Source organism: Protopterus annectens, chromosome 6.part0 (assembly GCF_019279795.1).
Source record: "Protopterus annectens isolate FY-2018-M chromosome 6.part0, PAN1.0, whole genome shotgun sequence".
In the NCBI taxonomy this organism is placed as follows: Eukaryota; Metazoa; Chordata; order Ceratodontiformes; family Protopteridae; genus Protopterus; species Protopterus annectens.
In genome coordinates this window covers 710,775,085-710,801,020 of record NC_056737.1, presented here as the reverse complement: position 1 = coordinate 710,801,020, position 25,936 = coordinate 710,775,085, and the positions used below count along the sequence as shown (strand labels likewise).

The 25,936-nt window shown below is 42.1% G+C and overlaps 1 protein-coding gene across 1 annotated transcript in view; it reads right to left on the bottom strand.

Annotated features, from left to right (window-relative positions):
- Nucleotides 1-25,936, bottom strand: part of DDHD1 (DDHD domain containing 1) — a 1,563,737-nt gene that overhangs the window by 294,804 nt on the left and 1,242,997 nt on the right. Inside the window, exon 9 of the mRNA XM_044073566.1 lies at nucleotides 9,186-9,335. Coding sequence (XP_043929501.1) covers nucleotides 9,186-9,335 — 150 coding nt within the window. The remainder of the gene's footprint in view (nucleotides 1-9,185; nucleotides 9,336-25,936) is intronic.

Here is a 25,936-nt window from a genome sequence, read left to right as displayed (position 1 = left end):
TTTTGACAAGGTAACTTTTGATATTGGTGCACCTTTTTTGTTATCTGAGAAGGAGACGAATAACTGATTTTCTGAATTCCTTTGTTCTATGCAAGCAGGAGCGTAACTGCCTGTGGACATCCAATTGGTGTAGCTTATATTCTGCCTTGTTGCCATAGTTTGGAAAGAAGACAGGCATACTTTGGGAAGGAATAAAGCATTTGTTCTGAGAGAGACTCGGTCTTTGTGAAAAACTAAATAGGAGGGCGTATGGACAGAGCTTGAACTTCTGAAACCCTCCTAGCTGAAATAATGGCCATCAAAAAGATGGTTTTCCAGGTTAGAAATTTTAGTTGGCAAGAGGAAGCTGGTTCATATGGTGGGAGAATCAGAGTAGTCAGTACCAAATTGAGGTCCCAAGGAGGGGGTGGCTCCCTTACTGGAAGCCTTCATAAAAATGTACCTCTCAGGAAGGTTTTGCACAATCTGTGAGACTATTTCTGAGAACATGTCTCTTATGTGGTAGTTAATATATGGCAGTTAATTGTACTCGTATGGTAGCTGCTGCTGTGCCTTCATTAAAAATTTCTGCTAAGAAAGCTAAAATTGTACTTACGGGGGCTGTGAAGGGATCTATGCTATTCTTGGAAGCAACACAAGAAAACCTTTTCCATTTGCTAGCATAAAGCTTTCTAGTTGTTGACTTATGCGATGAAACTAGAATGTGTCTCACTGAGGAGGGTATGTCTGGAATCCTGGCTAAGACCGGAAGTGGAGCAGCCAAGCTGTCAGTTTGAGGGTTTGGATAGAAGGATGAAACATTCCTGACTGATGAGTCAGAAGATCTGGCACTGGGTCCAGAATCCACGGCTCTGCTCGGAGATGGGGCCATAAGGAAGGAAACCAGAACTGATGAGGCCAGTACAGGGCGATGAGTATTTTACCTGCAACTGAACGATTTGGCTTTCTGTAGAACTTTGGGGTTAATGGAAATGGGGGAAAGGCATAAAGAAGTCCTGGGGGCCAATTGTGAACAATTGCATCCCTTGCTGACTCCCCCTGAGGAGGGATTAGGGCAAGGTAGCTGCTGCATCTGGTGTTCATGGACGTGGCAAAGCAGTTGCAGCAAGGCTGGCCCCACTCGCGAAAAATCTGGTTCACAATTTCCTGTTTTAGGGACCACTCGTGAGGCATTACAATTGCTCTGCTCAATTTGTCCGCTATCATGTTGGATTTCCCCGGGATATGCGCCGCAATCAGAAAACGTTAAGAAGAAACTACCCATTGCAATACTCTGAGCCTCAACACAGGTGGTGGATCTGGTTCCACCTTGTTTGTTGATATACCACACCACTGACATACTGTCCGTCTATACTGTAATCGTACCTGGTGGAAGAGAGTTCTGGAATGCCAGAAGCACTACTCTCATCTCTAGGACATTGATGTGCAAGTTCCTTGGACGGTCTTTCCCAGATAATGCCCCCCACCCTATTTGGAAAGCGTCCGTGGTCACTGTGGCTACTGGTTGAGGGAGAGTGAATGGCCTGCCTAGAGTTACCTGTGTGGACTGAAGCCACCAGCATAGGTTTTTCTTGCAGGATTCTGTAATGAAGATCTTGTGGGACATGGGCAACTCCTGCATGGACCACTGAGAGAAGAGTAGCCACTGTAGGACTCTCATATGTAGGCGTGCAGAGATACTAATGTTATAGCAGCTGCCATAGTGACTAAGACCTTTAGAATGAACTTTGCCTGTACTTTCTTTTTCAAGAGCAAGATGGCGCAGTGTCTGTACCCTGTCGTGAGGCAGTTTTGCTACCATGTCTTCTGTGTTTAAGTCTGCTCCTATGAATGTAAAATGCTGTGATGGCAACAAGGGAGATTTTTCAAAATTTATTGTAATGCCCAGTTCCGAGCATAGATGAATGGAGATGTCTCTTGCGTTGGTTAGTAGATGCTTGGTGGTGGCGGACAGGAGCCAGTCGTCTAAGTATGGAAACACCCGGAATCCTAGACACCTCAGATGAGCTGTGACTACTGCCATGCATTTGGTAAACACTCGGGGGGCTGTAGCGAGACCAAAGGGCAGAGCTCGAAATTGGCAAAGACTGGCTCCCAGTTGGAAGTGTAGATATCTCCTGGATAATCCTGTCTATTTTTATGTGGTAGCACGCATCATGAAGATCAGTTGAGCACATCCAATTGTCTTATCCCAGAAAAGGGAGTACTGACTGCAGAGTCACCATCCGAACTTTGATGTTTTTACGGACTTGTTCAGCCTACTGAGATCCAAGATGAGTCTCCAGTCCCCTGTTTTCTTTGGAACTACAAAGAACCTTGAGTAAGATCCAGATCAAATTTGGTCTGCGGAGACTTCTTGAATGACTCTTTCTTAGCAACCTTTGTATCTCTATGGTTGCTTGATCCCTTTGACAGGGTGGAATGTTTGGGACTGATCTTGTTTGATCTAGGGGTGGGGTGGAGAAAGGTATGTTGTAACCCCTGGATATTATTGACTGTACCCATTTGTCTTCAGTGATGTTTAACCAGGCTTATGGGTACAGAGATAGTCTGCCGCCCAACTGCCTCCAGAGGTGGACAGGCTTGCCTCCTTTCAAGAGGGCTGGAAGGGTCTGCCAGAGAACATATCTCTGTCTCCCAGATTTTGCAGACCCCCTCTGCCATGAGGTCGGCATCTTTCATCATTTCCCCCTCTGCCCCTGGGGAGAAATTCACCACGTGTGTCTGGTGAAGCTCTTTGGGATTTACGGAGCTACATTTTCCCATCCTTCTCGCTTTTGGTATAAGGCCTAGTAGGGAGGGAAAAATGTACTCCCATGACACAGAGTTTTGCCTTCTTGTTCGCACCTGGTCAGAGTCTCTAACTTTTGGCCCGAACAAGGACGAGCCGTCAAAAGGGGTGTTAATGAAGGAAGACTTGAAGGGCTCAGCAAACTCGCAAAGGCGCATCCAGAATGCCTCCAAAGAGAGATTCCTGCATCAGCTGTCCTACTCACACCACTGGCTGCATAAGAAATGAGCCACATAGAGGAGTTGGCTATTGAATTTAAGGTAGCAAGCTGGGTGGTCACCTTGTTTGGAACCCTTCCACCTGTGGAACCTTGGAGGGTATCACCTAGCTCCTTTAGGAGATCCCTCTGAAGTCTGGTAAAATGGGTCAAATAGTTCAGCGACCTGAGTGCAAAGGCCGCTGCCGAGAACATACGCTTCCTATACCTGTCCATCGTTTGAGATTCCTTATTCGGCGGATGGACAGATGAAGTCTCAGCTAACTCCTTTTTGGTGGCTGCCGCCACCACCATAGCATCTACTGGGACACCTTAAGTTAAGAAATCTTTGTCAGATGGTGCTGTTATAAACTTACTGGACCTCCTTGGAACAGGTTCCATGGATTCTGCAGCGCCCCATGCCTTTTGACTAACAACGCTGAGGAGCTGGTCGAAGGGCGGAGACACCCAAGAGGTGGAGGGTCGAGAACGAAATGCCTCCAGGTATATGGACTCATCCTCAGAAGGGGGTAAGGGTCTTCCATCCACCTCTCTGCTTCAGGATCTCTAGGATGTCTGAGAAGGAGACATCCTCAGAGGGTGATCGTGGGGACCCTTCAGATATGGACTTAGATGATTCAGAAGTGACAGACTCCTCAAGGGGAGTCTAGATGTTTCCTCTTACATGTTCTCTTCTGAGGGACCTCTCCAGAGGGGTCCTCTGGGGAGGTTTCAGAAGAGAGTGACTCACCCAATGGGGCATTCTGAGGCATTGGTTCTCTTTAGAGAGCCAGACACAGGCACTTTTAGGGGAAGAGTGCTTGGATCCAAGAGTGGAGCTGTCAGGGGTGACAGCACACTCCTCATGACCTCGAAGGCACCATGACCCAGGTCTGAGGGAGCCTCTGGTTCCAAAGAGCCAGGAGACTTCTCCTGTACCAAGGAGGAGGGCTCCGAGGCCGATGAAGGTGCCAAGCTCACCCCGGCAGATGTCCCGAGGGGCAGATTCGGGTCCGACAAAGGTCCGATCCAACTCTCCTCCCTGGACCCAACGGGGGAGCGTCGGCTCTGACCCTTCGACAGAAGATGGCACTGAAGAGGTCGGAGCGGAAGTCAAGACCGAAAAACCTGTGGTAGATCTCGGACCCGACGGTTCCACCACAAACACATCCAAGCACTCCAGCTCTGAAACCACTCGGGTCGGAGGAGGAATAGAAAAAGGGGCAGTAGCAGTTGTTGGTTATAACAACAACTGCCACTGCCCCTTCTATTCCTCTTCCAACCCGAGTGGTTTCAGAGGAGCAGTCTTACTACTCCCTGCTTTGGAAGTGAGAGCCCCCCATTGCTTAGTCCTGTGAGTACCTTGGGACTGCAGCCTGGGTGTTCTGCTGGTTCTGGGTTTGGACTGAAGGCCTGGAAGAGGCAAGAAAGGACCAAGTCTTAGAGGGCCAATGCCTACTAGATCCGAGAGGCTGTACTTGCAGGAAATCTTTAACAGTTTGTATATATTTAGCTTTTCCCTCCATCTTTTTAAGTTCTTCTTCTGCTTTGTTGTCAAACAGGCGGTCTTGGTTTAAGGGAGCATCCAGCAATTTAGCTTTGACATGATCTGGTAAAGATTGCTCCTTAAGCCAAGCATGGCTTCTGAGTACAGACCCAGTGACAACAGCCTTGCAAGATGCCTCTAATGAATCAAAACCACATTGCAAAGTGTGTTTTCCAACTTGTTCAGCAGAATGCATCAAGTCCTGTAAAACTTTATTTTCAGCACAGTCAGGAATCATCATGTTCTGTTTAAGCAATCCAATAATATGCTGCTGATACGTTAACATATGAAACTGGCAGTTAAAGGCCCTAAAGGCCAAGGTTGCAGAAGTTTATACCTTCTTATCCCATCTATCCAGCACTCTGGAATCTCTATCAGAGGGGGTAGGATTTCTGGCAGTAGTAGCCTTAATGCCCTTGGGTTCCTGTGAAATGGTCTCAGGATCCACAGCAGGACTTTTAGAAGAACTTGCGAGAGTCAGGAACCCTGTAATACCTATCAGATTTTCTGGGAGCAGGAGGTAAAGAGCAAGGGGCCAGGCTAGATTCCGAAAAGGCATCATCAACAATGTCCAGTACAGGAGGGATAGCTAAAGGCCTGTGTTCGGGCAGGAGTAAGAAATCCCTAAGCCTCTTTTTGGAGTCAGAGTAATCCTGGCTTTCCCAGCGAAAATGCTCCCTAAGAGTATGCAAGGTTTCACCAAAAGAGAAATCCTCTGGAGGGGAAGCAGAGGAAATGGAGTCCTCTGCATCAAAATCCTCATGGGTAGATAAGGGTAAATCCTGGTCAGAGGAAACAGAAATTTCAGAGTCTTGATCAGAAGAATCAGAATGAAAATCAGTCCTAGGTCTCTTAGAGGGTAGAGTAATAAGGTCTTCAGCCATTCTTATTTGATTTTAGGCATAGGGGCCTGACCATGCAGTCTGGGCATCGGTTTTCTAGGCATGGATCGAGTTTTAGGCCTTGAAAAAGAAGATGGTGTCGGTTTAACATGCAAGTCAGTAGGCCTGAAAACACCCTCAGAAGCTGGTGACTGCACAGCAGCTCCGGACCCATCCAAGGTAGACATCCGCAAGTTCCACAGTCGAAGAAGCATCTCGCGGCATACCAGACTCCGAATGGGTCTCAGTTGAGGCCTGCGAATCTGAAGTAGCGGGTATCAGGGGCTGCGAAAACACCTTAGTGAGTACAGGTGAACTGTCGACTAGCTTAGAAGCGTCATCTGCAGCTTTGGACCTATGCAGTCTGTCTCTGTCTTTATCTTTGTGTTTTTTGGAATGTCGGTAGTCGGGTGGCTTACCAAAGCCATTTCTGGATAATTGAACCGAGTACCAAAATATTTAGAAGTGTAAATAAACAGACGACGAATAGTTAGAGGTTTGAATAAGGCACAAAACCGACAGCGAGGTACGTTGTGGTCTGGGCCTAAGCAAGGAATGCAGTACCAATGAAAATCTTTATGAGGTGTTTGCTTTCCACAAGAAACACAACCGTTAACTTTTACTGACATCGGTTTAGAGGAAGAAAAAGGTTCCCCAACGGGGTACTTAGCTTAGTTGAAGATTTCGGTTCTGAAACTCGAAAACAAAAATTTCAGGAGTCGGACGACCGGCACTTGCGAACTGCTCCTGCTTCAGACACCGCATAGCAAGAAAGACTGATGTAATGGCGTCGGCTGCATGCTTTATACCCCTGACGACCTGACGTCATGGAAGATGAGACAGCAACCGACGCAGGACCCAAGACTGATAATCAGGCCGACTGAGGGCTACTGCAGGCAGATAACCCAAATGTGATGACTGCAACAGTGAAACACGAAGAACATCCTGTGTTCTGTTTACCTAAAAATACTTTATACAGCAAGTTTATATAACTGTCAACTTTTGTTGCAGGGTACTTAGCAAAGTTACCCAAACAGCAGACTACTGAATGAAGGAGAATTGGGAGCACAGTGTAACACAGCAGTAATGGAAATGTGTAGTACATTTTTGAAGGTATCCTACAAGAAGCATAGACCCAAAAAAGTCACTCTGTTTACCTGATATAACACAAAAATTACCTCTATCTTTAGAATATGGTTAGTGAAGTTAAAAGATGCACTGCACGTTAGTATGTAGCTGGAAGACAACACTTAAAATACAGTATTATATTAAAAGGAAAGGGTTCAGTAAACCATACTTGCTGTTGCAATATATTTAATGATATACCACTTGTAAAAATAGAACAGATAGTACACAAGCTGTCTATAAGCAGTCTCCACTTAAAAAGTGTGACAATTTAAAAGCTGTCCTTAACTGTTTACCACTGTGATAGTTACAGATAGTGGGAATTGGTGGATGACAAATGAATGTGCTGCTCAGTACAAGCATAGCTAGGGTGGGACGAAAGTGGCAGCTATCTTACTTTTTTTTCAATTTTAGGCTCCTCACATAATGGCAAGAAAGACTGATGTAATGATGTCGGCTGCCTAGTTTATAGTACTGATGACCTGATGTCAGACTATATGCGACAGCAGCCGGTGCACAAAAATATGGACTCTGGTATTCGGGCTGGCCGAGGGCTACCACAGCAAGGATAACCCACAGGTGATGACTGTAACAGTGAAACACGAAGAACATCATCTATGAATATTCATTAAATAAATAAATTACTAGACTAGTTGTGAGCATGTCTGTGTACTACGGAGGTCACAGAGGGAGAGAAAGTGGCAGTGAGAGCAGGCAAAAAAAATGCAGTGCAACAGACAGACAAGTTGGATGAATCTCTGAATAAATTGCTACCTGGTTTAAGTGGACAGAAATTTCAAAAGTCAAAATTATTTCTTTACACTCATTTGGTCCCTGGTTAAAAGTTGAAGGACTTTGCAAATCTAAACAACAGCTCCATTCTGCACTGAAGCAGGGAGGCGTGATGAACCGCTTTTTAGGTTGAAAAGGTAATTTGTTACAAAGTCCTGCAGTATGCCGAGTAATGCTTCTCATAAGCTGACTCTAAAGCTGATGTGTAATGAGATTACATTACCCCTACAGAACACATGGTCTCAGACAGCCATTACTATACATGCACACAAACTAATGACTGCATGACTTAACTATCGTTCAGACTCAAATGTGAAAATAATTGTGATGTCTCATAAAAACAAAGTTAAAACCTAGACTAAGCATCTAAAATCAGTTTTTGCAAAGATGTATCCTTGCATCCCTCCTGCTTACTCATAACTCAGGATCACAGCTGACCGATATCAGTACAGCTTTGAGCAGAACTTCAAACTGATCTTTTATTACCTACTGGAAAGATCACAGTGATGTTCATGGAAATTGCCCTTTACAAATGCACAACACAACCAACTAGGGTCAATGCTGAGGACTGGATGTGTTGTATGCCACTGCATGGCTGAGCAAAAGACTACACTGGTATCAAGAGATTTATTTATATTTTTTGGAGGATACACTGTAAAGTCTTACTCTGTTTCCTTTTTGCTAGCTTGTGTATGTACTGCCAATGAACACAAGAAATGGTCAACACCAGAAAATTATGGCACATACAGAATTCATCCAAAAAAGTACAGTGCACGATGTGGAAAAAAAAAATATAATAAAAAGCAAAAACAATTTTAGAAAGCATGAAGAGGATGTGAATTGCTCAAAAACAACTTCCAATAAAAGTTCGTTACAACAGCATTTTTTCATCGCTGGCTCTACAATTTGAAATGGATTGAGAAACCAACACAACTTTTAACACAGTCAAAAGTTATTTACTGAATCAAAGTTTGTTTGTGTCTTTCGGCTTTTCCCGGTTAGGGGTCGCCACAGCGGAACTCCGGTCCGCCAATGATTGGCAGTACAGTTTTACGTGCTGGCTTGCTGGGCCTAACGCACAACCTTCCACGAAGGAAAGCCCGTTCACGCATGTCGCCACAAAGAAGACGCTCTAACTGAGGATGTCAAAGTACTGGCAAAAAAAATAAAGGGCCAGTGGAAACTGAAGGACAGCATTCTGAGTTACGCCTAACAATTAATGACTTGACTGCTCCAAAAAGAGAATCAAATGCAATCCATGAGTAAATCTTACAGTTAAACAATGCACATTGACCTATTTGCCAATGTGCTTTAAGCTGCAATGCCTTAAAAGTGATTACTAATGCTTTTAAATTAAAGCAAAGCAAAACAAAAATACTACTAAATGAAAGTTAAACTAGAACTATAAACTGTTTCATATTACTCAAAAACAAAACTGTTTTTAATGTTTTGGAGAAGTGAGGTTTAAGGGACTGCAGGAATTGATCAATTTATATAATGTTGGATTGATAACTGTATAAAAAATATTTGTTGTGTATAATGTTTGTAAATGCAAACATGTTAACATGGCTTGTTTTCTTTTACACAAATGTATATTTGCCTATGTGTTAAGTGATACTTCGAAAAATAAAGCTGTTTTTTTTTCCTGACGATATTGCTTGAGAATCTTCAGTAAGACACAATCCATCTTTCTAACAGAGATGCAAACTTCACTTTTTTGCTAATACTTGTTAAAAAGTAAAAACAAGTTATTTCAGAAATTATATTCTAGCTTAAGAGAGAGAAAACAAAAACAATTTTCAAGTCTTTATTCAATATAATTTTTTTTTATCCAGTAGAGCAAACTTTACTTACCACAGGATCTGTTGGGTGGAATATGTTAAACAAACGCTTACAAACTGTTTTAGGCAGAATGTGATCTTGAGAACAATTATTTCCAGGACGGATGCCCCGAAGTGCCAGAAAGACTGCTAATGGAGACCCCATACAGAAGAAATTCTCAACCTGAAATAAACATCATTAAATACCATTTAATTTTATTATTATTATTTCATGCTGCTGTACCAAGGCAATGTTGCTTATTGTTCGGTTTCATCCTACTTATTTAGCTCTTAATTTTGAGACACTGAAAGCCAAAATAGTAAGGTAGGTTGGAATATGGGGTAGAGCTACATAAACAAAATATGTAATCTTAAACTTAAGAAATAATGTCATTGCTTATTAATAATTAAAAAGTTTGTTCTGCCTACCAAATATGAGTAGCAATAAGCAATAAATATCAATGGAGAGTTCAAAAAGAATAGAATAATTCAGAGGCAATTTGTTAAGATAGTGGCCCTGTCTTATTTAAAGAACAGCAATATTAAATGCATCATGTTCATGATGGAATACTCCCATATGCCTGTCACAAATCCTTTGGTCCTTCTTAAGTCAAAAAAGGCAAATAAAGTTGAAGGCAAATTTATCTCATTTAACTTCTGATAAGAACATCATTAAGTACTCGAGCACCCTTAGCACTCATAAAACAAAAATATCATTAAATTTGGATTAATTCAGCTACAAAACTACAAACTAAGACAGGCATGACTAGTACAGTGAATGCACCATGTTAAGAAGAGCTACACGTGAAATATCTTTGAACAGATTTTGATTACCAGGAAATGTGTGGTACTTCACAGCTAGAGCTCAACCTCAGATTACTAAATGGCTGCTACAACAGACTGCTCTCCTGTCATACTATTCCATACCTATTGTTCTGTTACATACAGGCCAGGTTATACCTTTCTTAGTAGATTATTCCATGAATTCCACCCAAAAACCAACCTGACAAAATTATGAGAAGATTACACCACAAATGGGGGAAGGGGGCTCATCTGGTGGCAGCTTTACACAGATACTAATTTGAAGTGAAGTGAATGGCACCATATACTCAGTGAAAAACTTCAAAATGTCTCAAATTTTCCAGTAAATTCTTCTAGAATTACTTTGTTAACATTGATAGCATCTTGGTTGGCAGGTAATATATATGAAATGGAAAAGGCTGGTCTCAACACAAACTAAAAACATGAACCTTCTCAAGAGTATAAGATCGCAGACTTTGTTTGGAACATAACATATTTCTTGCAGCATAAGAAAATTCACCAGCACCTGGTCCAAATATCCCCTAGTTAAACAAAAGGCACTGCAGTTCATAGAACAAAAGCTCATTCTGCTTTTTCAGGAAGCTGCTATTTCTTCACAAGAATACTAGTTACCATGCATAACGTGACTGACTGGTCCACTTTGTTTTCATTCCTAATGAAGAAAATAGGGCCATGCTGCAAACTCTGGCCATTAATCACCATTTTCCACTGTCATCCAGGTTACAAAAATCTGCTATCAGGTTAGCTGACTGACAGCACATCTGTTTCAGCAAAATATATCAAACACAATGAAAAATAACACACAAAATATTAGTTGTGTGAAATTGGCTTGCATAAGTTGAACAATACTTCTCTCTTCAGAGTATGACGATAGTGGAATAAAAGGCATGACCCTAAAGAGGGTGTGTGCATGTGCTCAACCTGGAGGAAGCCACAGTGTGTCTGTACAGACATGGTGGTGCGGTGGATTGGGCCTTAGACCTGATCCATCAAACCCTGATGTTTTCAGTGACGAGTTCCTCATCATCAATGCACCTCTGGACATCAATGTCAAATAAGCATGTACCAGTGCAGTGGTTACTTATCCACTTCCTATTTTCTATCCACAAAGGCCAGAGTCTTCCATACATGCTGATGCTGATCAGGAAGATGCTTGCTCCCCCCCCCCATCTTCTCTTGATCATGGTTGGGATGTCTTTGGAACTGATAAAACAAAGGGTGGGGCTTGCCAACTAACCCAGAGTCCTCCACACAGAAAAAGCTCTAAAAGGCATGCAGGTCTACCAAACAATCTCCCTTGGTCACATCTCCTTTGACTAATATCCTGAAGGATGTTACCAAAGTGGCTAGGGGAAAAAAAAACAAATAACACTGGCTCCCAATCACTACAAAGGCTGACCACATCCTTTGACCCCTAACAGAAGGGAGCGTTTGGTCATAGCCCTGCAAGCCTGATACTCCATGTCTTTGCATCAACCTTAGGTTTGGATAAGTCTAGCTCTCCATCTCCAAAACAGGGAATTAAGAATAATACTAATACTGGGTGATTTCAACTACCCTGCCATTAACTGTGAAAACTACTCGGGTACCAACATCTTTTCCCAACGGTTCTTGGAATTCATAAATTACAATGCCCTGGATCAACTTATCCATTGTCCCACCAGGGGCTCCAACATCCTAGACCTGGTCATTATCAACATGGGAGATAGATGCTCCACATCAGTGGTCACCCCCTCATTGGTTAGGTCTGACCATAAGCAAATCACCCTTGACATCCACATCCCACCCCCAGTAAGGAAACCTCTGTAAAAAAACTTCTCCAAAGCCAACTTCATGCTACTCAAGTCAGAAGTGACAAACTTCATGACACCCATGCAGATGAGAGCTGTTCGACTGCTGAATCTTACACCAAGGCACTGTACGAGCATATCCACTTGTGCATGAATCATGCCATCCCAAATAGAACCAAAACGCTCTCCTCCAAAAAAAGGAAGCCAATCTAGTGGTCCCCTGCCATAAACAAACTATACAACAGAAGAAACTTTTGCAGAAAACAGGAAAATCCCAGGATGCAAAAAAACTCCCTTACCAGCTTCAGTAAGAAAATGAGATCCCTCATAAAATCCTCCAAAGCTAGTTACGAAAATAAAATTGCTAAAAATTCCAAAGACAACCACAAGGCATTCTATAGTTATGTAAAGAATCTAAATGGCAATGCTCAGATATGCTCTGAGCTACAACAGAATGGCATTAAATATACTGATCCCAAGGATATTGCCAATATCCTGGAAGATCGATTTAGTGCAAACTTCACCCCCTAAAGGGCCCATCTCAATACCAAAAGATTGCCAAATTCCGGTAACTATGGCCACACAAATAGAAACCACACTCTTCAAAGCTTAGAATACAGCATCAATGGGACCAGATGACATCCCAGGCTGTGTACTACATGAACTACAAAATGAACTGGCACCTTACCTGAGTGACATGTTTAATCATAGCTTCACCTCAGGCTTCGTGCCCACAGAGTGGCGCACAGCTAGTTATCCCACTCCACAGGGGGGGATCCACCTAGGATCTCAGGAACTACCGTTGCATCAGTATGACGAGCCTGATCTGCAAAGGCATTGAATGCATTATCATGGAACTTATAAACAAAGACATTGTCAACCTTCAAACACTGGACCCCATCCAGTTTGGGTTTGTGAAGGGCCGATCTTGTCTCCTGAACCTGACTGACTTCTTCGAATCAGTCTCCAGAGCTGTGGATGAGGGTAAGGTGGCCCACACAGCGTGGACCTCGCCAAGGCCTTCAACACCATCCCCCTCTCTGGAATCATAGATAAACTTACTAAGCTGGGTATAAATCCCTACGTCACTCGATGAGTTGCCAACTGGTTTAGTGACAGAACCCAGACTGAAAAAGTAGCCGACTCCAAATGCAGCTCCAGACAAGTGACAAGTGGAGTACCTCAGAGTTCAGTCCTGGGACCTCTCTTGTTTGGCATCTACTTCTCTGAAGTACAGGCCAACACTAAGGGACGCTGGCTAACAAAGTTTGCAGATGACTGCAAACTGGGAGCCATTACTGAATCCCCAAATGATGTGGATATTCTACAAAAGGGCCTTACAGAAACAGATGCTTGGTGACAGAGCCATGGGCTCAAGCTTAATGCCAAGAAATGTACAGTTATCCCCTTTGGGAAAAAACATGTACCTATGAATTACCACATAGGTGGCAACACACTAAACACTGAAAGTGTGATGAGAGACTTAGGGACGTAGGTGGACAGTGGTCTCACCTTCGATAACCACATCGCCACAACAATCAGGAAATCCTTCTATGTGGCACACCTCATCACTAAGGGCTTTTCATCCAGAAAAAAAGGAGGTAATTGTCCCACTGTACTCATCCCTCATTAGACGCATTATAGAGTACAATGCCCCGTTTGGTATGTACCTCACAAGACATCTGCAACAGCTGGAAAGGTCGCAGAAATACCTCACTAAAAGAATGACAGGCCTAAAGCTGATGCCCTACACTGACAGTCTAAAAAAACTCTAGCTATACTCTGTGGCATATAGTCTACTCAGAGGCAATCTCTGCTTAACATACAAGGCCATGTCAAACCCTGAGCTGTTGGACATGCTCCACTTAAAGAAATCCCAATCCCTCAGAGCCACACGCACCAGGGATCTAAACCTTGTCATCACAATAAACAAAACATGCTGGAGAGATAGGTTCCTGACCCGGGGACTCCCCATACTCTGGGATAGACTGCCCATACATGTCAAACAAGAGTGCCTCCTTGATGCTCTTCAAAAGGAACCTTGACGATTGGATGGGAGATAGGAAATTCACCCTGGGGATCACATCAGTCGTCCTGCTAGACAGGGATCCAGGAAAGGAAATATTGCAGGAAGAAATATCCAGGGAATTGTTATGGCTAGGCCTGTATAGGCCCTAGGGCTGATAGCCTAGTACCAATCTATGAACCTAATAGCAAGCTAGGGAAGTGGGTGTACACTTCCACTACCACTGTTACAGAAGAGCTAATTGCAAAACATGTATGGTGGATTTTGAACTGGTCACTGAAGAAATGTACCTTACGATTAAAGGGTTGCTGACAGATGAGCCCACAAATGATAAACTTCTGTCTGAGTCTACAACTGTCTCTAACACCACTAAATGTATGATGTGCATTGTTTATAAAGTCACAAAAGGTATAGTCAAAGCCATAAAATCTAGCACTGACAAACACCAGAATGCATGGTTTCATCTGGTGACCTTCACCAAGGTGACTTTTATAAATGTACTTATCCAAGATCACTGTACCTTTGGTTCAGAAATTAAGCATCTACAGAATACAGACAACGGGCATACAATTTTAGCCCTTTCAGTGTCCCCTTCTGCTGATAAAGATACCAGCACCAGATGTAGTTTAGGCATGGCAAACAACAAAAATCCCAAAAGCACCAGTCATCAGCAGACACCATGAAGAAAGAATCTGGAGGCTTTACTTGACTGTCCCACACTATATTTGTGGACTAGCTCTCAGTTCATCTTCCCGCATAGGAATCCATAAAAGATAAATAGGTAAGGACACTTGACATCAAAAGATACAGGATTCCCCTAGTCACTTGATTTGTCCCAAAATCTGTTTCCTTGCCTGATGTCAACTTATATTATAATGTGCCTCCAACAAGGGTAATGATTTTTGATTAGGATTGGGAATAGAACATGTCCAGAATATCTCAGCAGTGAGTTGTCATTATATTAAAAGTAAAACTTGTACATACTTCTTTAGATTAAAGTCTTGTCTCTGGAAATATGCCAATATCAAATGTTTCAAAACTGATGGCTGCAATCTGATGGGGTTAAAATCAGCACTGAGCTGCATTTAAATCTTTAAGAGCAGAACAGCAGTTGGCACCCGACTGTTAAAGTGTAACTCATGGAATGCTTTACTATTCAGTTTTAAAGGAGGACTGTTGTACAGTGTTCTACATGTAAGTTAATGCATGCAGATTTTTATAGGCATTAGACATTGACAATCTGACATACTGAAATATACTCCGTTTCCTTAACGGATAGATGCTTAAATTCTGTTCAGGGTAGGGAGTGTAACATATGTTAATTTCTGTTGTCATTACATCAGAAGGAAAAATCATACACTTTTCTTCATTGGACTGAATTTCAGGCTTGTATGCAGTGGCATATTACATAAATACATGTAACGGTCTCATACTTGAAATAAAAAGTGCATTCTCTAGCAGGATTATGACATTTTTCAGAACATTTTTTTAGCAGTTTTAAAATGGTTTCAGAAATTTGTTCCTACATTGCTGAGTACCACCAGTACACAAACAGCCATTCAAGCCTGCCCTGTTTTTTTTTTTCTGTCCATTTACAAGTACTTGATTTTTCTGTCTGACAAACTCACTAAATAAACAAGTCATATGATTAGTGTGCAAATACAAAATTAGAAAAGCAGATCCAAAAATGTATGTTTCTCAAGAAAAGTTATTTGCTGGCATTTGAAATGTAAAATAAAAAAAAAAATAAAACGAAAACTTGAGTCTGAACTCTGACTGGCTAAGATCTACCTGCAATCAACTGGATGTATAAGCGAATTTAAGTACACTTATCTGTACTTTTTCATACAGTACTGCATTTTATTATTTTTTTCACTGAATATTAATTGAATTAAATACTGCGGGCTCTGTGTCTCTACAGAGAGCTTGTTAGCAGTGTAGCCATTGGTAGCAGTGGGTGGTAGTTTCATTTCACTGATATTCTGTGTTTTAACTTCTAGCCTAAGGGGTTGGTCTTGCCATATAAGTGTTACATCTTGTGTTATTTCTGCTAAAATATCTGAGCTTTGGCTGGCTAATATCTTCCTGCAATCAACTGGGCATATAATTTAAGTACACTTATCTGCACTTTTTCATATAATACTGCATTTTATTTATTTTTTCACTGAATATTAATTGAATTGAATATTGTGGGCTTTGTCTCTCTACAGTTAGTTCTCCACCCTCCCTCCCTGTAATCTTGGTGGTTTTGAAATTGCCTGACCCTCTTGTAAATTTAGATATTCCTTCTGAGCCCATCTCATTTGTTCACTCAACTGAGTGCAGTGAGATCATATTCTGATTTCAGGCACTCCTACTAGTCTCATCTCTTCAGCTGTATCCACTGTGTACAAAGAGAGCATTTGGAAAGGACAACCCCTCTGTAAGCCTCTTAATCCTGCCCTGTTCCCTCCCTCACAAAAAAAAAAAAAAAAAAAAAAAAAAAAAAAAAAAAAAAAAAAAAAAGTGTATGTATGTGTATATATATATATATATATATATATATATATATATATATATATATATATATATATATACATACATACACACACAGACACACACACTTTATTTAGCTAATTACTGTAACTGTCTTAGGTTGCTGTTCTGAGTGCTATCTATTCAGTTGCTCTTACTCTGCACTTATTACTGCTTGTTAGTAGCCTTCTAATTTACTGCCTTCTGCACTTGTTTTTAGTCATTTGTTAATTTAATTGCATTTATTTAAACTGTATTTGCCGTAATATTGCTACACACTCAAGTGTGCTAGTCTGCACTGCATTTGAATTGTATTTACTGCTGTTTTAGCCGCTTTTCTGTATTAAAAAAATATATATATAGTCTAACCTTGTTTCCTGCCTTTCCTGTAACTAGTCTGGTCCAGGTTTAGATTTGCTGTATCCAGGACTCTTTGTAAGCTTCTGAGTCCCCAAAGCCTTTCTGTGTTAGAGGGAAGCCTTCTAGCTTATCAGTGAGAGTGGTAAGTACTAGGTAGCCTATCCACCACAAGAGGAGTGTTTTTTGGCCCAGAAATTGTAGTTTATTGAACATCTAGGCAGTTTTTCCACTTCTTTCAACTTTCTGGTGTAAAAGCCTGCACTTGCACTTGTTTCCTGCCTTTCATGTAACTAGTTTAGTCCAATACATATCAAATCTTTGTATAACCTTAAAATAATTTTGTTTACATATTTATATACACATATATTTTTTGTATAACAGATACATTTTTTGAGAATAATATATTTTATGTATAACAGAATATTTCTGCATATATACATATATATCTTCTTACATCTATTGAATATAGTATACATATAAAGGCTTTTGAAACCAATAAGGAATGAATAGATTAATTATAAGATTAATACATAACATACTATTCATATTGTAAATACTTTTTTAGATATTCAACTAATTCATATTCTAAATATAAAAGTACATACCATGTCATACAACAATATCAGATGGTTAAAAATATAAAATTGTTTTTAAAATTGTATATGTTTAGTAGTGATTTTATACAAGTATAAGTTTGTAATGCATACACAGGTGTGCCCCACAGTTTCTTGCATTTTTAGAACATAATGATAGAGATTTATTATCGTTAGTTGTGATTTCATAGATGTTTTAAACAAGAAAAAATGAATAGAAATAAGCGTTCACAATAAATTTACTAATGAAAGCAAATAGGAAAGGTTTTGATGGTAGCACTTTAACTTAATTGTATAAGTGACATTAATTGTTAAATATTCCCGCCAATTTGGATATTTAAACATGTCTTTTGGTTTGTAAAAATTTATCTGAAGAAGCGTAGCCAGTACTACGCGAAAGCGCTCATCATCTTTTCAATAAATTGGTCTTGGTTTTACATTGTGTTTGCTGATTGAATATTTACGCTATTGGGAAAATAAATACATTGTGGTTATACTTCTCATTGCTGCTCATTCACTTTCCTGTAACTAGTCTGGTCCAGGTTTAGATTTGCTGTATCCAGGACTCTTTGTAAGCTTCTGAGTCCCCAAAGCCTTTCTGTGTTGGAGGGAAGCCTTCTAGCTTATCAGTGGGAGTGGTAAGTACTAGGTAGCCTATCCACCACAAGAGGAGTGTTTTTTGGCCCAAAAATTGTAGCTTATTGACCATCTAGGCAGTTTTTCCACCTCTTTCAACTTTCTGGTGTAAAAGCCCGCACTTGCACTTGTTTCCTGCCTTTCATGTAACTAGTTTAGTCCAAATACAGATTTGTGGTATCCAGGACTGTTGGTAAGCTTCTGAGCTCCCCAAGCCTTTGTGTGTTGGAGGGAAGTCTTCTAGCGTATCAGTGGGAGTGGTAAGCACTAGGTAGACTATCTACCACAAGAGGAGTGGTTTCTGGCCCAGAAATGGTAGTTTATTGGTCGTTTGGGTAGTTTTCCATCGCTTTCAACTTTCTGGTTCAAAAGATTGGGTTTGCGCTTGTTTCCCGCCTTTCGTGTAACTAGTCTAGTCCAGGTACAGATTTGCTGTATCCAGGACTGTGTGTAAGCTTCTGAGCCCCCAAGCCTTTCTGTGTTGGCGGGAAGCCTTCTAGCGTATCAGTGGAAGTGGTAAGTACTAGGTAGCTTATCTAGTACTACGTAGCCTATCTACCACAACACAAGTGGTTTTTGGCCCAGAAATGATAGTTTACTGACCATTTGGGCAGTTTTTCCATCTCTTTCAACTTTCTGGTTTAAAAGCCCACATCTGCGCTTGTTTCCCACCTTTCCTGTAACTAATCTAGTCCAGATACAGATTTGTTGTATCCAGGACTGATTGTAAACTTCTGAGCAGTGCCAAAGTCTGCTCTTCAATTGTTCCCTTAGATCTGCTAGTTCTCTCCTCTTCTGCACTTTAAACAGCTTGTTAGTTTAGCACTTTACCAGACTTCTTGTAGCAATTATTGTAGTACACAAAAGTGCTACCTGCACCAAATGTTCTACAAGGAAACAGCTCCAGTACTTATTAATGCTCACCCCTCCAGGCATGTCTTAAGATCAGTTCCCTGTGCTTTCTCCTATTAACCTGGTGAACTTGGGCATCCTGAGGCAATATAGCAACTGCTACATGTACACTGACAACCCTCTCCTCTTACCCCCCAACACTCAGACTTGTGAGAGATGCACTTGTATATCCAAATTGGAAGCCACGCACTCTCCAGCCAAGACCGGAATAGCTGGTCAAAAGGAGGTGGTCAACACCTGCACCACACCACATGGAACACACAGCCCTCCAGAACACACACCAGCATTGCCTTCACATAAAAACACAAACCACACACTCACCTTCGCAGAGGCTCTCAAAAATCTAACCAAACAGCAGAGATCTCCAAGGCAGAAACGCACTCGACCGCCACAACACAACACTAATCACAAGACACATAACTCTCTTAAATAGTGTGCCACTCAACCAAAGCCCCGAGGCAAAACAGCATGCCCAACACACTAGTCATAGGTGACCCGATAGTGAGGCATACTGATGTCCTACTCACTAGGTTGAATTAGGAGAAAGTAACAGTCAGCTGCCTGTCAGGTGCCAGGATTCGTCACATAACGCACACATGTACTCAGGTCCCTCAACAACAGGTACAAATATGACTCTGTCATTGTACATGTGGGTGCGAATGACCTGAGATGTACCCCCCTGGACTACATGAAGAGAGACATGGAGGAGCTCTCGGATTATGTAGCTCAGGCAGGTATGACCCTTGCCCTGAGAAGCATCCTACCATCACCCAGAATGATACCACAGTACAAGGAGAAAATGACTGATTTCAACAACTGGCTAAGTTTCTGGTGTCATTCTAAGGGGATCCAGTATCTGTCTGCCTGGGATGACATGATTGGCAGACCTCGATGTTTTGCCAGAGATGGCCTGCATCTGTCACCCCTGGACTTCCAGATACAGGGCCAAGGCTCTTGCCACCCCTATAGTGCCTTTTTTAGGCGGTGTTCCAAAGACCAAATTACCACCGTAACAGCTACAAACAAATGCAATTTGAGGTTCATGCTGCTCAGCACTAGAAGTCTAAATCTCAAAATGCATTCGCTCGAAGTACTCCTTAAAATGGAGAAAATTGACATTTGTGCTGTAACAGAGACCTGGTTCAAGGCAGCAGAAAGCAAAGCACCCCCTGCACTACCAGGCTACAACTCATTCCACACCTTTCGGCTCCAGAACTTGGACTGAAGCTTCAAAGGTGGTGATGTTTCCATATTCATAAAGGATGCACACACCTCCAGAATGGTAGCCCAACATAACGCATCTGAGATATTTCAGGTGCAGTTAACATTGGGTAAGACAGCAATTCAGGTCATAGCCTGCTACAGGTCCCTAACCATGTCCCAAGATTCACACTCCACATTCCTAAGCATCCTGGAGAATATTAGGGTCCAAAATAACACTCATACTCTGCGACTTCAACTACCTTCCATTAACTGGGAAAACTACTTGTGTACCAATACACTTGCCCAACGCTTTCTGGAATTCATTAATTCCAATGCCCTGGACCAACTCATTCTTACCCTCACTAGAGGTAGCAACATCCTTGACCTGGTCATTACTAACATGGGCGACCGTTGCTCTACACCAATAGTCAACTCCTCCCTGGTCAGATACGATCACAAGCTAATCACCTTTGAAATCCACATCCCTCCCACCCCCAACAAAGGTAACCACCATGAAAAACTTCTCCAAAGCTAACTTTGGGCTCCTAAAAACAGAGGTGGCTAACTTCATAGCACCCATGCAAATGGAAAATAGTTGCATGACCACCAAATCATACACCAATGCTCTGTACGAACACGTACACAAATGCAAGGATCTCCCCATACCTGATAGAAAGTACAGTTGTGTACACTTACCATAAATGTAGATGTTCAAGTGTATTCACTGTTGCAGTCATTACATTTGGGTAATCTGCTGGCAGGTTGCCCTCAGTCGGCCTGAATATCAAAGTCTTGGGTCCTGCGTCAGTTGCTGTCTCCTGTTCCATGACGTCAGGTCGTCAGGGGTATAAAACATGCAGCTGACGCCATTTTATTCAGTTTTTCTTGCCCAGATGTCAGGTGCCCCCCAAATGGGAGCAAAAATATGTATATATAAATAAACAGTATATATATATATATATATATATATATATCTATATCTATATATATATATATATATATATATATATATATATAAATGCACTTCAGCAACATAAACTTGACCTTCATCTAAAAGCAAATACACCACAAAGGCTTTAGAATATAGTGAAGGAAAGAAAAGTTCTAGAAGAAAAAGGGGGATGGCGGGTGGGTAACCCAGACTGCAAAAGTGAATACACTCGAGCATCTACATTTATGGTAAGTGTACACAACTGTACTATGTTCTTCGTGTTTCACTGTTGCAGTCATTACATTTGGGTAGAATCCCAAAGCTATGGATGGGAGAATGGAACTAAATAGCATTACGGGCGGCTATAAGGCCCTGCAGAACTGCAGTGGCAAAGCCTGCCCTGGACTTAGAAAAGAGAGGCAAATGATAATGTTTTGTAAAAGTATGAACAGAGCACCAAGTAGCAGCTTCTAGAATGTCTTTGGTTGGAACTCCTCTGAGAAAGGCTGCTGAGGTAGAGGCAGCCCTGGTGGAATGTGACCGGATTCCCTTGGGCACTGGTTTACCATGATGCAAGTAGCAGAAACGAATGCAGTGGCTTATCCACTTAGAAATAGTCTGTTTTGACATAGCCTTTCCCTCTGATCCTGCAGCAAATGCCACCAGTAGTTGCTCAGACTTTCTTAGAGATTTGGTCCTATTCAAGTAGAATCTTACTTGTCTGTGTACGTCCAATGAATGCAGAATCCACTCCCCTTTGTTCTGCGGATTTGGGTAAAATGTCGGCAGGTGAATAGTTTGGTTAAGAGCCACACTGGATACCACCTTAGGCATAAATGAAGGATTGGTCCTGAGGGACACCCTGTCCGGGTAAAATATAATAAAATGCTCCACAGCCATGAGGGCCTGTAGTTCTGAAACCCTTCTTGCTGAAGTGACTGCCAAAAGGAAAGCTGTTTTCCAAGATAAAAACTTTATATCCGCAGTAGCTGCTGGTTCAAAAGGAGGGAGGGTGAGTTTTTCCAGCAGAAAATTGAGGTCCCATGCAGGAGTTGTCGATCTTCTGGGAGGCCTTAAATATTTGGCCCCTCTAAGATACTGTTTTAGCAGAGGATGAGAAAAGATGGGAGGCTCCATGTTGTAATGAGCCGAGATGGCAGAGGCATGGATTTTTATTGAAGAAAAAGATAGGCCCTTGTAAAGCATCCCAGTCAAGTATTGTACAATCTGAGGAATATTTGGTTTTGTTATGTCCATTCCCTGTGTTTGGTTCCAAGCACAGAATCTGTTCCATTTATCAGCATAAGATTTTCTAGTACTAGGCCTTCTGGCTTCCAAAATGACATCCATCACAGATTTACTGAGAGGTGTTGTTTGAATAATTACATGATCAGCCAGGCTGCCAGGTTCAAAGTTTGGAGCTGAGTGTGCAGAATTTGATTGCTCAGCTGAGACAGTAGATGAGGTATTTGAGGCAAGTACCAAGGAGGGAGTTGAGACATATTCCTTAGAATTGGGTACCAGTGCTGGCGAAGCCAGTCAGGGGCAATAAGGATCATTTTTGGTTTTTCCTGTCTGACCTTTAGCAAGACCTTGGGGAGAAGAGGCAGAGGAGGAAAGGCATAGACTGATAGGTTTTTCCAACTGAAGGATAGGGCATCCACTTTCCATGCTTGTCTGTGATAAGTCCTTGTGCAGAATTTGTCCAGTTGATTTTGGGGAGAGGCGAATAGATCTATGTCTGGGGTCCCCCATTTCTGTGTTAGCATACTGAAGACTTGTGGATCCAGTTTCCACTTGTGAGGGTCCATAAGTTTTCTACTTAGGTCATCTGCCAGAGTACTATGTTTTCCTGGCAGGAATTGAGCCTGAAGATGTACTTGGCAAGTCAAGGCTGTGTCCCACAATGCCATGGCTAGTCTGCAAAGGGGATAGGAATGTGTACCCCCCCCTGCTTGTTTATGTACCACATAACTGTGGTGTTGTCTGTCTTTATCAGTAGTTGTCCTGGATGAACTAAGTCCTTGAAGGCTGTCAAGGGCATTCTGAACAGCTAGCATCTCTTTCTGGTTGATATGCAGATGCATTTGTTTTGGGCTTCATATGCCCTGAATGCATCTCCCCGCCAGGTGGGTCCCCCAAGTATAGTCTGATGCGTCTGTAGTTAGGGTTTGGGTGGCAGGGGCTAGACTGAATGATAGACCCTTGTTTTGGTGACATGTCTCTGCCCACCAAAGAAACTCCTGTTGTAGGCAGCAAATGAGAGGGATCATTGTTTCCAGACTGTGACAATGTTGACTCCATAAACTTTTTAGGTACCACTGAAGTTTCCTCATATGCAGTCTTGCATATGGAATTAGTAGAATGCAGGATGCCATGAACCCCAAAGCCTGCAGAATTTGTCTTGCAGATAACTGTGTTTTTGTCATCTGTTTGAAGTATATAGTCAGTTACCTTTGTTTGTCTGGCGTAAGGTAAGCCATATGGGCAGTTAAATTCAAGCTTGCACCCAGGAATGTCATTTTTTGAGAGGGTACCAGTTGTGATTTCTTTTCATTTATTGTCTACCCTAGGCATGTTAGAAGCCTTTTTACAAACGCCTGATGTTGAAGAAGAATGTCCTTGTTTTCTGCTTGAATGAGACAGTCATCCAAGTAAGGCTAGATCTGTATGCTTCGTCTACAAAATACAATTACTGGTGCCAGGCACTTTGTAAAGACCCTGGGCGCAGTAGATAAGCCAAAGGGCAGTGCAGAGAATTGGTAATGCATAAAACTTGCCTTGAAATGGACGTATCTTCTGCACGATTCCCTTACTGGGATATGAAGGTATGCTTCTTTTAAGTCTAGAGTCACTAACCAAGCATCCTTGCCCAGCATGGGCAGTAGCTGTTGCAAAGTCAATATTTTGAATTTTGGGGATGTCCGAGAACGTGTTCAAAATCGATAAGTCCAGTATTGGATGCCACACATTGTCTTTTCTGGGTACCAGGAACAGTCTTGAATAAATCCCTTGTCCTTTTTTCCTGTTCTGGTACAGGTTGAATGGCCCCCATATCCAAGAGGGACGTCACTTGTTTCTGAGCCTCTGCCCATTGATTTTCTGGCAGATCTGGCCAACCGTTTGGAACTGGCAAAGTATGGAAATTAAATCTGTACCCCTGGGATACTATGTTTAATACCCACTTGTTCTGGGTAATTAACTGCCAATTTTGAGCAAGAAGTGCTAATTTTCCCCCCAGTGGGGCTGCCAAAAGAGAAGTGCTTGGTAATGGTAGAGGGAAGTCATTGAGACTGCTTACTGTAGGGTTGTGCTTTGTTTCCTCTGGATTTGGAGGTAGAGGCACCCCACTGCTTTGACCTGTAAGAACCCTGTGATTGGTTATCTAGAGCCTTTTGAGTGCCTGGATTTGCTTTGTGAGGCTCTGTTGGACACAGGAAAGGACCAATGTTTAGTAGGCCAGTGCCTACTGAATCTGGATGGCTGCACTTGTAAGAAATCTTTTACAGTTTGCATAGATTTAGCTTTGTCTTCCAATTTCTTTAAAACCTCTTCTGCCTTATTGCCAAACAAAGTATCATGCTGTAAAGGTGCATCCAACAATTTAGTCTTAACTTGATCAAGCAGATTTTGCTCCTTGAGCCAGGCATGCCTTCTAATCACAGAGCCAGTAACTGCGGCCCTGCAAGAGGCCTCCAAGGAATCAAAACCACATTGCAAAGTATGCTTTCCAACCTGTTCTGCTGCATGCAATAATTCCTGTATTTTTTTTTATTTTCCACACAATCAGAAATCAACATAATTTTCTGTTTCAATAAGCCCATAACATGCTGTTGATATTTAAGCATATGAAACTGGCAGTTTAAGGCCCTAATCGCCAAGGTTGCACATGTATAAACCTTCTTTCCCCATCTATCCAGCGCCCTGGAATCTCTATCAGAGGGGGTAGGATTTTTGGCTGTAGAGGCCTTTACACCTTTGGGACCCTGTGAGATAGTTTCAGGATCAGCAGCAGGATTTTTGAATAAAAATTTGTGGGAGTCAGGAACCCTGTAATATCTGTCTGTCTTACTAGGAGTCAGAGGTAGGGAATCAGGAGCCATGCTTGATTCCAAAAACACATCAACAATGTCGAATACAGGAGGTATAGCCAAAGGCCTATGCTGAGGAAGAAGAAGAAAATCCCCAAGCCTCTTTTTTGATTCAGAGAAATCCTGACTCCTGCAATGAAAATGTTCCTTTAAAGCATGCAAGGTTTCTCCAAAAGAATAATACTCAGGAGGAGATGCAGATGGAATGGACTCTTCTGCATCTGAATCCACATAGGGTGGTATAGAAAATTCCTGATCAGAAGAGGAATCAGAAGAAATATAAACCTGATCTGAAGATTCATAATCGGTGTCTTGCCTAGGCCTCTTAGCAAGGGGGGGGGGTGGGTGGAAACCCCTGATCAAGGTAATTAAGTCCTCAGCCATTTTGATCATTTGTTTTTTTAGGCATAGGGGCCTAAGCACGTGGCTCATGCGTCGGTTTTTTAGACTTAGAAGTTGTTTTTGTCTTTGTTTTTGAAGCTGGCGTCGGTTTTATATAGAAATGTTGAGGCCTGAAAACACCCTCAGAAGCCAGTGCCTGCTCAGCAGCTCCGGACCCATCTGAGGAAGAGACATCCGTGGGTACAATACTCTCAAAATCTCGCGGCATACCAAACTCCACATGGGTCTTGGTAGAGGCCTGCGACTCAAAAGTAGCTGGTATCAGGGGCTGCGAAAGCACCTGAGTACCGGCGAACTGGCGACTGGTTTAGGAGAAGTTTTGTCGTCAGTTTTGGACCTCGATGGTCTGTCTCTGTCTTTTTCTTTGCGTTTTTTGTGAACTCCAGTAGTCGGATTGCTATCAGAAGACATTTCAGGGTAATTAAATCTGGATCCAAAATATTTTGAAGCAAAAATATGCAGACGCTTAAAAGTGCTTTGGTTAAATCTAGCACTAAACCGACAG